Source organism: Lissotriton helveticus, chromosome 3_1, assembly GCF_964261635.1.
Source record: "Lissotriton helveticus chromosome 3_1, aLisHel1.1, whole genome shotgun sequence".
NCBI classification, from domain to species: domain Eukaryota; kingdom Metazoa; phylum Chordata; class Amphibia; order Caudata; family Salamandridae; genus Lissotriton; species Lissotriton helveticus.
Window position 1 is genome coordinate 2,108,695,837 of NC_136061.1, and position 12,352 is coordinate 2,108,708,188.

At 41.2% G+C, this 12,352-nt stretch overlaps 1 protein-coding gene across 3 annotated transcripts in view; it reads right to left on the minus strand.

Annotated features, from left to right (window-relative positions):
* Window positions 1-7,445: 7,445 nt before the first annotated feature.
* LOC144824154 (zinc transporter ZIP1-like) overlaps window positions 7,446-12,352 on the minus strand; it is a 203,283-nt gene continuing 198,376 nt past the window's right edge. For all 3 annotated transcript variants that reach the window (XM_078683286.1, XM_078683284.1, XM_078683285.1), the window contains exon 3: window positions 7,446-9,428. In XM_078683286.1, coding sequence (XP_078539412.1) covers window positions 8,748-9,428 — 681 coding nt within the window. In that variant the 3' untranslated portion in view covers window positions 7,446-8,747. The remainder of the gene's footprint in view (window positions 9,429-12,352) is intronic.

Sequence of the window (12,352 nt, forward strand, 5' to 3'; positions counted from 1 at the left end):
CTGTTCCCATGGGGCACAGGGTCAGCGCTGATTTGCATATCGCCATTGTCTAACCCAGGGTGGTGTGGAGTGGAAAAACGATGGATTTGGGCCAGATCTTTTGACTGGGGTGAATGTGTGACATTGATCCACATTCTGTCCATCATTGTTGTGTTTGCAGTTACCGCTCTAAGTGTACTGGGGATGCTCAGACGTGAGTCCCAGGCACTCCACACCACTGGAAGCAAGCTAGCCGGGCTGATGAGAGGTGTTACCTCGAAACCGGGCCGGTCCTCGGATGCTTGTTTCCGTTCTGGGAAGGACATGGCTTTTGTAGTTCGGACTGGACTGTTCCCATGGGGCACAGGGTCAGCGCTGATTTGCATATCGCCATTGTCTAACCCAGGGTGGTGTGGAGTGGAAAAACGATGGATTTGGGCCCAGATCTTTTGACTGGGGTGAATGTGTGACATTGATCCACATTCTGTCCATCATTGTTGTGTTTGCAGTTGCCATTCAAAATAGTAGCGGACACCTGCAAATAGATGTTGAGACATTATTTAAGGATATTTTACTACAGGTGTGTTTGTTTCACCGTAATTACTGATAAGTATGTACACATATGCATTGCACTTTTCAATGTGCAAATTGAAATTGTAAACAATACAGGACTTGCACTACACATGAGGGAATGTTACATGGATGAATATGTAGAGTCAAATTTTGGACTGCCATTGTTTTTGCAGGGCATCTAGGAGAGGAGGGTTACAGCTTGTCTAGTGCAATTTCTACATTATGTTACATTCCACTTATCCCAATGATGTGTGATGCATATGTTTTTATCGTGACAATTTTCAAACTTAATTTACACACACCTATATTGTGAATTTTTGATTTGACATCCTTTTTTTGTGCAAGTGTCCTTTTTTGAAAGGCAGCTGGCACCACATTTATGAACACAGCGTGTTTATAAAGGTGTGTACATTTCTTAACCCCTTCGATGCTCATGACGGAACGGTTCCGTCATGAGCGTCGGTTGAGCTGTGCTCATGACGGAACCGTTCCGTCATGAGCACATAGGCTCATTAGAACGTTCAGCACAGCGCAGGAATCTGCGCCGCGCTGAAGGTGTTAAATGTCAACATTACAGACATATGCATTGCACAGTGGTATGCTATTGCTTGTGTGAGTAATTTAATAATGCACAAGTAATGTGCAAACGTGAGCCGTTAAGCGAAAAGATAACAGATAATGGGGGAGGTTATCTTTGGTTCCGCCGACAATGGTTTTGATTTGCATTGTGATCAGCCAGCAGCAGCAGAGGCAGTATGTGTAGGATCGGGTCCATGGCGGTACAGAAGTGGGAAGGCGAGTAAAGGTGAGCTTATGTCTTACATTCTGCCAACTCAGGTGTGGAGGTTTCCTTGCCACTGTTGCATCAGCAGGAAGGCACACCGTGATTGGCCCGGCAGAGAAACTGGCGGTCCTCCCTCCGACATCCACTTTTGGCTATCCCGCCATCAATGAGGTCGAGAAAAAGCGACGGACGCATCAGTCCAACCAATATCTAAATCTGCCAATGACTGTATGTACTCAATATATAAATCCTAGCCAAGGGTTTATAGAATTGTTGTTCAGTGTGCTTCAATAATACACGCCGGGCTCATTATGCACCGTACATGATGCCTAAATCAGGAAGGCACGGGCAAATGTTTAATCACTTAGGTGATTATGTGCTACAATCTCTCTACTAAATTTAGAATTAATTCTATTCCGCTTCAAAGCTCTTGGTGCTTTCCGCTTACATTGCAAAAATCATTTCGTGCTAGATTCCCTCCATAGATAGATGTTTTATGCAAATTTCTTGGTCGCTCAGTTGACTATTTTCTTGTCCTGATGATGACAGTGTATTTTCACAATGGTCGAAATGTTGTTGACACACATATGTGGCCGTAATTGAAGAAAACGCATTGTTTTGCTTTGTGTTGTTTCAGTTTTGTCCTGAACTCCCCTTGTTTATATAATTCCTTCCGTCAGCCACCTATCTGGTTAGGCACTGTATTGTTTATTTACTCTTTGTTACCAGTCTATTGTTTTGAGCACCATTTGTCTTATATGTTTTAGTATTTATTGAACTGAATACATTTGTTATACTTTTATAATCATTTGTACATCGGCTTCAACCCTTTTTCTTTCTTCTTTTTTCTTTGCACTGATGTTTTCAGATGGTAAATTTTGTTGGTTGTAACTATGCTTGTTGGATGTAGTGATATCTTGAACCTTCGTTAGGATTCAGTATTATTTGCCCCTGGTTCAGGTGCTCAGGGCTGCCCCAGTTGTTTGCAACTAATATTTTCAGGGCAACTGCAGTAAATCAACCATCAAGATATTGGCCCAAATCTATCATTTTCCAATTTACAAGAAAGGAGACAAAATGAACCCTGCTTGTGACAGACCCGTTTCGATGTTGGGATCTATTGTGAACGTAGCAGGCAGGGTTCTACTAGGAAAGATGGAAAACTGGGCCAAAGAAAATACCATCTTGTCGGAGGTTCAATTTGGCTTTCATCAATGGTTAGCCACTTTCGAGCAGTTCTAAAATTTGGACTGTTGATTCCCAAATATGCAGTTGCCAAAGCTGGCTCATTTCACTAGTCATTCATGGATTTGGCAGGTGCTTTGATTATGTGAATTGATCCAAACTTCTGCAGAAATTGCTAGATATGGTGGTAGAGCCCCCAATTGTTCCTTGACTTTTTTAGTGCAGTTACACACCGACACAACAGCCTGTGTCTATTATGATAAACAGGGCGACTTCTCCAACGTAAAATCGGCAGAGGAGTACAGCAGAGATGTTTTCTGGCAACCTTTCTGTTTACCCTGTATAATAATGAGCTGAGGGGATCCCTAAGGTCAAGGGGCCAGGATGTTCCAATGTAAAATGTGTAGTACATATTGTTCTTTGGAATGACAGCCAAATCTCAGATTGGCTCACGTCATCTACTCCTCTATGCTGATGATGCAGTGTAGGTAGGGGTACTATTATGTAAAGGGTGCAGTTTACCTGTTTGCGCCGGGCACAATTTAAAACAGGTGCACCAGGCGCAAACAGGGAAAGTGCACTCTTATACTTGGAATGTGCTGCTCCCAGGGCAGCCGCAAACTTGTGAAAAACGGAGCGGATGTTTTGAAGCCGCTTCGTGTTTCACAGTGCAGGCTGCAATCCGCCTGCACTTTTAAGGGGGATTATAGATCCTCTCGCAGGCGGGTGCAGTAAGTGAGTGTACCCCCCTGCAAGGGGATGTTTGGGGGGTCCATGGGACCTTTTACTCCCTCCAGAGGGTTGTCATTTCAGGGTGCAACTCCTGACAGCTTCTTTGCCTCTGCTCCGGCATCTATAATACAGCGCAGAGGCAAAGGGATTTTCTCATTTGCAAGGGGCCACGCTCCCAAGCAAATGAGGATATGCCCTCTGAGGATAGCGCTGTTGCTGTATGTGTGCCGGCCCAACTGGTATTACAGAAGGGGATGCACAAGCGTATGCAGCCCATTCTGTAATACCAAAGTGGCCCGGGGGCATGCAAAGTGGCTGCAAACATCTGTTGCGCCCCCAGGACACTTCCATAAAATGGCCCCAGATGGCTAAAGCCAATGAACTATAAATAATTCTAGATTTATTTGCCTATTTCATGGGAAATCTTGACCTATAGACTGATGTGACCAAATATTTTGTGAAGGTTTGGGAACCACGCTTGTCTAAAACAAAGTTCCATTTTGTACACAGCACCCCAGTTCATAGAGTAAAAACCTTTCAATACCTGCGAGTTCTTTATGATTCAGTTCTCCAATGGGACCACTTTCACTGGGATAGAGTCTGCCCATTCTAGAGGAAATGATGCTGCTTTTTGATTTTTTTTATCAAGCAGGAATTGAAACCACTCAAGATGATAGAAATGTATGACAGTAAAGTATTTCAATCGTTGGCTACAGGGTTAAAATATGTAACTATAGTGATGTGATAGAGTTACAATTGCCACAGAATGGTTTCGTTCGAAGGCTACTGTCCATGCCCAAATCTTCGACTACTTTTATTTGCCTCTCTGAACTGGGTATTACCTATTTAGAGAACCGTGAGGTATTTTGGATTGCCTATCACTGGACTATGGTGACCACATTCCATGGTTGTAATATGTCAGAGAAAGTTTTGAGAAATTAGGATTAACAGATGTAGTCTCTTCAGCAGACTCGGGCAATATCTGCTCCAAGGGAACGTTAAAAAATCTACTTCTTTGAAAACGTGACAAGATCAGGTTTTAGTCTGAGGCAAACAAACTGTTGGTATCTATGTTAAAATTATAACACATTTTAGTGAACTGTACTTCAATTTTGTAACCAATGTGAATCACAGGTTTTTATTAACAAGATTTCGACTCAATGATGTCCATGTTTTTGTAACGTAAATGCTCTGAAAAATGAATTTGCCCCGTTGTCCCTGTGATAACTCGTCTGTTCAGCAAACAATACATTTTATCCTATTCTGTCATTTCTATCAGGCACCAAGAAAATGCATTTTATTTCCATTATTGCATACACAACTTTAGACACTATAGAAATGATTTTACCTTTTTACAAGAACATTCAACACAACTAAAATGTGCCTCTGTTGCTAGTTTTATTCAGCAATTAATTAGATTAAGGAACCTGTTGGTTCTAACACACGGTGCTCCTGGACAGGATTATACTTATTCCATTAAATTGAATCCACTTTACGAGTCTCGCACCTTTTGGGACATCCATTATGTTTTTTATGCATCATTCCATTAGCCTAAGGAGTCTGTTGAGTGCACTTACCTTCATGCTGTCAGTCTGAATGCACTTTAGGTTTATTGCCTCCATTTTGGATTGTTCCTATTTACAATGTTGTTGTATTGAATGTACTGTGTGTTTTATAGCATCTTTTTACTTTAATCCAATTTTTATGTTTCTTTTATGGCTTTTTTTGAGTCGAATAAAGTAGACTGACTGATTGCTTGCTTTAGGTGGGATGTCTGTTCATGCTTTGGAGTGCAGTGTGATGCTTGACTTCACTCTGAATAATCTCAGCCACAAAGGATGAAACCTATTGCAACCAGACCTAGGCAGTAAAAAGTGGGCAAATTGTATTTAAGTTTAATGCACTGTAATACTCTGCTTGGTACCCACAAATAGGGCATTGTTTGTAAAGCTACAAAAAGGACACTCAAACGTTTCCCGATGCAAATCTAGTCTATTTTCTTTGTATCATAGCGTCTTGCTTCATATGTGAAACCCTTTTATTTTACGGGTATATCTTAGCCACATAAGGTGCTTTTATGCTATTCTGCATGGTTTAAAATTTGTATTGACCTACTTTCCGATATGCATATACAATATTTTTACTTAAAAACATATAGCACCATCTGAGCATGGAGCTCATTTAATAAGTGTCATTACTTGTATGACATAATATCGGAATTTCAACCATTCTTCCTGCTGGAGTAAGAGTTAACTGCTCATCCATACTAACCTTGGACAGTCACCTGTCATAAGCGGGTAGAGTGGATAACCATTTGGAGTGCAACAGTACTTAAGACCCTGAGCAACCAATGACAAGAAACATAGGAAACCAAAGGCAGACAGAAAAGCACTGAGAGATAGGTGACACAGGTAATGCTTACTCAGTTATGGATCATCGTGTTAACAGAGAAATTAATATGGTGAGCTAGAACGAAAAGCCTGAAATGGTGGGCTTAAAAAAAATACCTAAAATACCCACTATAAATGCCAACGTTGTATCAGATTCTGAGACAAAAAAATAGTCATTTCTTACCAATCAACAGTAGTTCAGAACTGTCCTTAATGCAATGCAGCACTGCGGTGATGCCCCTAACAAAGGGCTAGAACAAAAGGTCTTACCTGAATGTGTGCGTTTCATTCTGTGCAAGCAAAGTGATGCACTATACATCACAGCAGAGACAGTGAATCCAAGAGGATTATTCATCCATGGGAGGATAAAACAAACTCTCAAGTTCCCTAGAAATACAAAAACCTAGAGTGGCTCAATGGGTACCCAACCAATTTTACTGAACAGTATATAATTTGAACCATATTCCAGGAATAGCCCTACAACGCAAGAACATTTTGTTCCAACAAGTAGGCCATCATCAACACTAGGAGCAGCTCACTCTTCACTGTATGTACAAACTAATCAGGTCATTTAAGCAGCATCCGCTGGCATCTTCCACGGAACCTCCACATCATGAGGAAAGATATACAGGCATCTGCGTCACTTATTGACCTGTTTCTTTAGTGATGTGAGGAAATGGCTGGGAAATTAACTGAATTACAACAGACAATAAGGCCACTCTTACTTTCATACCCCCCCTCCTTAGCCAATGACAATCCTATGAAATTATCAGACAAATGACTAGACACAGATTGCTGTAAGAAACCATTGCTGTACACAACAGATGATTTTCTGCTATGCCGCAGCAGCGACAGTGATTTAGTTCTGAAATGGTTTTTTATCGGAGAACAAAGTTGCAAAACCTAATAAATGTCTTTGTAAAGAAAGTACATGTTATTCATGCAAGATTAAAAGGCTTCGGAACCTAATAAAGGTGATATTAAATGTTCAAAAAGCATTTGCTGGCATTGAGCTAATTACTAGGCAAAGATGGTCAATGAGCTACTGTAAAATGAATGCAATAGTTATAAAAATAAAAAAAAGATTTCAACTTCAAGAAACCAACAGATTTCCAAGGACACTATCTAAAATGTAAAGTTCACAGAAGATTCACAGTTCTGAGACAAACGACAAAAAGTGGTGTCATGGTCACGTGTCTTTCTAGATGCCTCTACTAAAAAAAAAAAATTATTAAACACATACACTGAATATAGGTTTGACAAAAATAGCATTCATGGGAAATGTTCATACCTTTAACAACTTAACTTCAAGGTTGGCTTCTCTAAAAGAAAGGTAAACCTATTTTTTTTTCGAATAACTAACGAGGTTAAATGCATTTTAGTGAGTACATGTTCTGGCTTGCAAAAACTTAACTATGAACATAAATGAGAAACAAACACAAATTAGCAAATTATATCTGCCGCATTTCTTAACTGTTGCGGTTCTCAAATATTTTTCAACCAGTCATTTTGTTAGCTACCTCCTACAAATACTTAAAGTTATGGATAGTTAAATGAGCTGGAAAACATAGCATGATTTGAGCAATTATATGGCGATTGTGAAACAATGAATCTCTGTGCTAGGCAAATCTAAAAGTTTACATATTGAGCCACTTAACTATGTAAATTCTGAAGTTTTCTTGAAACTTGCCCTGCAGTGGATGCAAAGGTGTTCAGAGTTCGAGAAATACAGATCACATTCATTAGACTATTCCCTTGAAACGGATACAAAAAAAAACATATTCAATATGCAAGCCCTTGTCAAGGGTTCCTAAAATTTTTAATAAACTGACAAAGGGTTGCCAGTATTTACTCTAGCGGTGGAAGACTAGGTAGCATAAACCTAATTTATAACCTAGTGCTGTTGAAAAAGAGTTAGTTGTACTTGCCATTAAAACAGAACCTTTAAATACCAGTTAGCAGTGTTCATCCGTTCTTTTCAGTTGCAGAAACTGAACAGTCAAGGCATTCCATCAAAGAGCCAATATGATGTTTAGTACATCCAGCAGGCAACAAATAAACATTGAGCTTCAAAAAGTATGCAGTTCTGGAGCTGGTATATTGAATGGGCTGCATATTCTACCTTTTGCATCTGGGTATTATGTCACAGGAACACACTACAATGACGGCCAGGTGGCACACCAGCATGACAATGTAATTGTGGGTCCTCCAAGTTAACATCCTGTAAAGATACTTTACATCGTGCCCCTCAGTACAGAGAATTACTGTCTGGATAGAATTATGTTATAGACAAAACCCTGCCATTTGCAATGCTTTGTAGATCGGGCTTCCCCTTTCAACAGTGTACATTTTCCAGATTTAACTGTTTTTTGCTCCACAGTGGGATACTCATGATCCACCATATTCCTAGATTTTCCAGTGAATGCTCATGTCTGTTTGAATTGATGTTTGTTAACACAAAAGCTCTTGGTTGATTATGCGGTTTGCAATTGTTGTCTTAAGGTCGGTATGTTAAATTGAACTAAGGTCACATCGACATTCATTCTGTGAAGGGCCTTCACTGTTGTCTGTAGATAAGTGTTTAAAATACATTCTTAAAATAGGATTCATCTTATACTGGTCTGTACTATTAATTTGGTCTCCTTCGCCAACAGAACACACTCTTCTGGTATATCTGGGGATATCGAATAATTCACCCTATCCTCACAAAAGTAAAGAAGACCAAAATAAAATGCGTATATACATATATATTTTTAAAAAGGCAACTACAGTTAAATCACCTAAACTACTTAATATTAGAACTAGATGGGTAAAAAAACAACTCTCAATCCAGAGTACCTCAAGGTGTACACCGGGACGAGAATGTTTTCTGTATTGATGCTCAATGGCACTGAAATCACATCCTAGTGAGAGTCCTCGTTCATGTGCAATTCCTCAGGCAGGCTGAAGTCATGAATGGATATTGCATCTTCCTCGGTCTATAAAGAGTTCACATGTTATTTGGATGTATAATTATTGTTCATTTACCTGCTCTAACGAAGGAGCTGCAAAACATGTAAAACTATTTGCTTTCATAAAAGTCAATGTCTTATGGCACACAAAGTTCAGCCTAAAAATCTCAAACCTGTCATCAAGGAAAATCCCATTACAATGAAGAAGAGCTTGGGCAAACGCCACTTGGAGGAATTCAATTCATGTGGTAGGATCTCCAAGAAGGTGATGTATATGAAGGTTCCAGCTGCCAGTCCCTCCAGCACACACTGAACCATGCCGCTCCACAAACCTTCATCCTGCATCACCGCAATCCCAAGACCAATGCCCAAAGGTGACATGACTGCAAAGGTACTAATGGAAAGTCTGAACCAGAAGGGCTTCAATCCACTCTGCATCAGGAGGAGGGACAGGCTAACGGCGATGATACTCTTGTGGACGAGAATGGCAATGGCAATCTCTAGCACCTTGGACTGCGTGTTCTGCAGCCCAATGGCCAGTCCCTCGAACACGGAATGCAGGGACAGTGACAGAACCAGGATGAGGCAGCGGAACGAGGAGTGTGCGTTGAAATCTACATGGAAGTGATGTCCAGCTTTTTCCATGTCCTGAGCATCTCTGGAAGTTTCAGAGATTTCACTGGAGAGTCTGGGAAGACGGGACTGTCCGCTGGAGGAAAGGAGTGGGACGGTCTCTTCAGATGCAGGGTTGTTGCACTCCAGGACAATGCGCTCAATGATTAGCACGAGGAGGAAGCCCAAGGCGATGATGAATTCTGGGAGTGGGAAGTCAGTCTAAAACAAGAAAAAAAACACAGCAGTAAGGAAATACTCTATCTGCCTCCACCCTTCTAATAGATGACACGGTCCAGCAGTCAACAGTATAAAAAAAGGATACGATTATAAACCGGGTGGGATTTGGCCTGTTCCTATCCCACAGGATTGACCAATGTTGGGGGCATTGGTAACTCCAGCTGAAGGAAGGCAGACATGATCAGAATTTTTATTTATTCACAACGTTTTATATAGCGCTAGCTAGACCCGTGGGTATCAGAGTGCTTTACATACACAAAGGAAAAGAAAAATTGCACTACATCGCAGGACATGAGGATGCATAAAGATATAAGCAAAGGCATCATACTTATGTATACAGTGAAGGGAAGAATACGCAGGTGGTTGAAACAGTCAGATAACCACCATCCTTGAAGGTCAGAGTGAGAGGGGAGTCCATTAGGTAATTGATGCCTAATCTTGAAAGGTTTTGGTGGGTCTCATCCAAAATGTTTGGACGAAACACACCATCTCATAATCCCAATGGGGTGAGTAACTGCTGTTACCGCTCAATCACCATTATCAGTGTGCAGCTGGAATGAGGCCCATACAGTATATTTGTTTCATAATCATAGGAATACAAAAACAGTTCAATTTGCCACACACTGCAGTTATGAGAGTCTCGCTACATATCTGAGGAAGTTATGAGAGCTTCACAATATCATTTCAAAGGTTTGGAGATTTGCATGTGGTTGAAGTGTACCTTGGTGACACATCAGTAGGAGTGTGGAAAACCTTGAGGAGCACAAATCGCTTAGATATGAAAATAGCGTCAGGTATAAAATCCTTTTCCGGTACTAATTCAGTGCTAGTGCTAAGTAGCAGGATTATGGGATCACCTTTAGAGGCAAACATCATTCGAATGAAAACACGTCAGTACAAAATTATGTTTAGGCAAAAAATATCCTTTGATGCAAAAAACTGTGTGCAATTTAAGAGTTTAAATCCCATTTCGAATCAATAACACATTTAAGTGCAAAATCACATGAAGGTGGAAAAAACAATTTTGGTGCAAATCCACTTTTGGTGCAACATTAGCAGGGGGTGGGATCAAATCTAAGTGGAAAACCACTCTGTACAGAGAGAAACTTTAGTAGTAAGAGTTCATATGATGTGTAAACCTATAACTCTGCACATCATGTGCTGTCAACTAAATGCAGTATCATCCTTGGTGCAGCATTGGCATGAACGTGGAAAACCTTCAGGAGCACATTTGGCATTTAGAAGTTAAAATTATTTTAGGTGCATAACTACGGACCAATGACTGAAATGGGCCGACTAAAAACCTATCTCTTCCAGCAAGTTCTGGCTTTGATGACAGCAGCTCTGATAGACATACGTTGGTAGCCACAACTGAAAGAAGCTATTCGCACATGCAAGCTAAACATATAGGAACAAATGGCTTTGCAAATAAGGCCATGCATGCCTTACTGTACTAGTATCAGTGGGTAAGCTACCCCTGACCCAGTGTGTACTCTTGGTGGTCTTCTTTTGCATCATGCTTATGCATTCTTGAGCCACAGTAAGTGTTCTCACCCCCACCCTTTGGTCTCACTGTGTTACCAGTCCCTGCGCAGGCCTTTACCCTGTTCAGGTCTAATCATTTCTCTGTGCCAGATTTAGAGCATTCTCTGACCCAATGTATGTCGCCTGCCCATGTGTACGCTGTATGTGAATGTCACCGTGTTCTCAGTGGTGGGGTCTCTGGTCAGAAAACAGTCGCAACAGACGAGAGTATGTTCTGAACCAAATAACCATAAGGAACAAACTATTTCAGGTTACGGAAAAGGTCAGACACTCACCATGCTTCTATCACTCTACCAAGCCCCTACCAGAAAAGCCCACTGACTGCTCACTGTGGTCTGTGCGTCTAATTACCCAACAGTACCAAGAGGCCAAAGAACTGAAGAACCTTGAGCTCTGTAAAACCATGTAACAGTGTTAGTTACACTGCAGCTTCTACTATTATGTGAGTGATCTCCATGTATACCGCGTATGCACTGGTTCTGCTGATTGATATGAGGCAAGTAAAGCTCTGCTGCCAAACAATGGTGCAATATGTGAACTGATTAGATTATTTGCACAGGCGTAAGCACGCTGCTGCAGAGGAGCTCCAGGACGCCTCCCATGCAGCCTCTGATGCAGCAATGCCCCGTGGCGTTCGTTTGTCTCGCACGTCAACAGCTGCAAGAACCAAGGATTAAGCAACATAAACGAGCTGCATTTTTATTAAAGTGTGAATAGGGCACCTCATACACAGAGCTTCATGACGGTTTATTTGCCTGTAAGCATGGACAATAACATGCGTTACAGAGTTCAAGAGTACACATTGTGCGCCCTCAAGGGCTGGTGCCAGTGATGAACTGCGGGTCACACCGGATGTCAGCGCATCATGACACACATGGCTGGTGACTGCAACGTCAGCATCATTTCGTTCCTGCAGGCTTTACGAGGCCCACACCTGCTGACATTAGTACTACAAATTACACCCACATTGAAACTAGCAACGTCGATAACGTCAACTTAGAGGTCTCGTGTGGCAATATGTGAAAGTCTGCATACGTGCGGGTCGGGGAGGAGTTATGGTTGTATAGCTCACCACACAGCTAGTGCATTTATGCTTTTTTGGGAATTAGATTGCAGCCATAAATTATTTTCTGAAGTTTTTAAGGATTTTTTTCATTATTTTAGTCAATAATAGATTTCAACACACTATAATTTCCCCCACAAACACTTCACCCATAACTAGATATCCTTGACCTCAGAGAGCCCCTGTAGGTCTTGGCAGGCATTATTTTAAACTTTTAAAATCACGGGAGGGATTAACTAAGTGTTGAAATAAATTCAGGAAAAGTTCAAGGGTGCCATATCAGTATCGGCAATGTGGG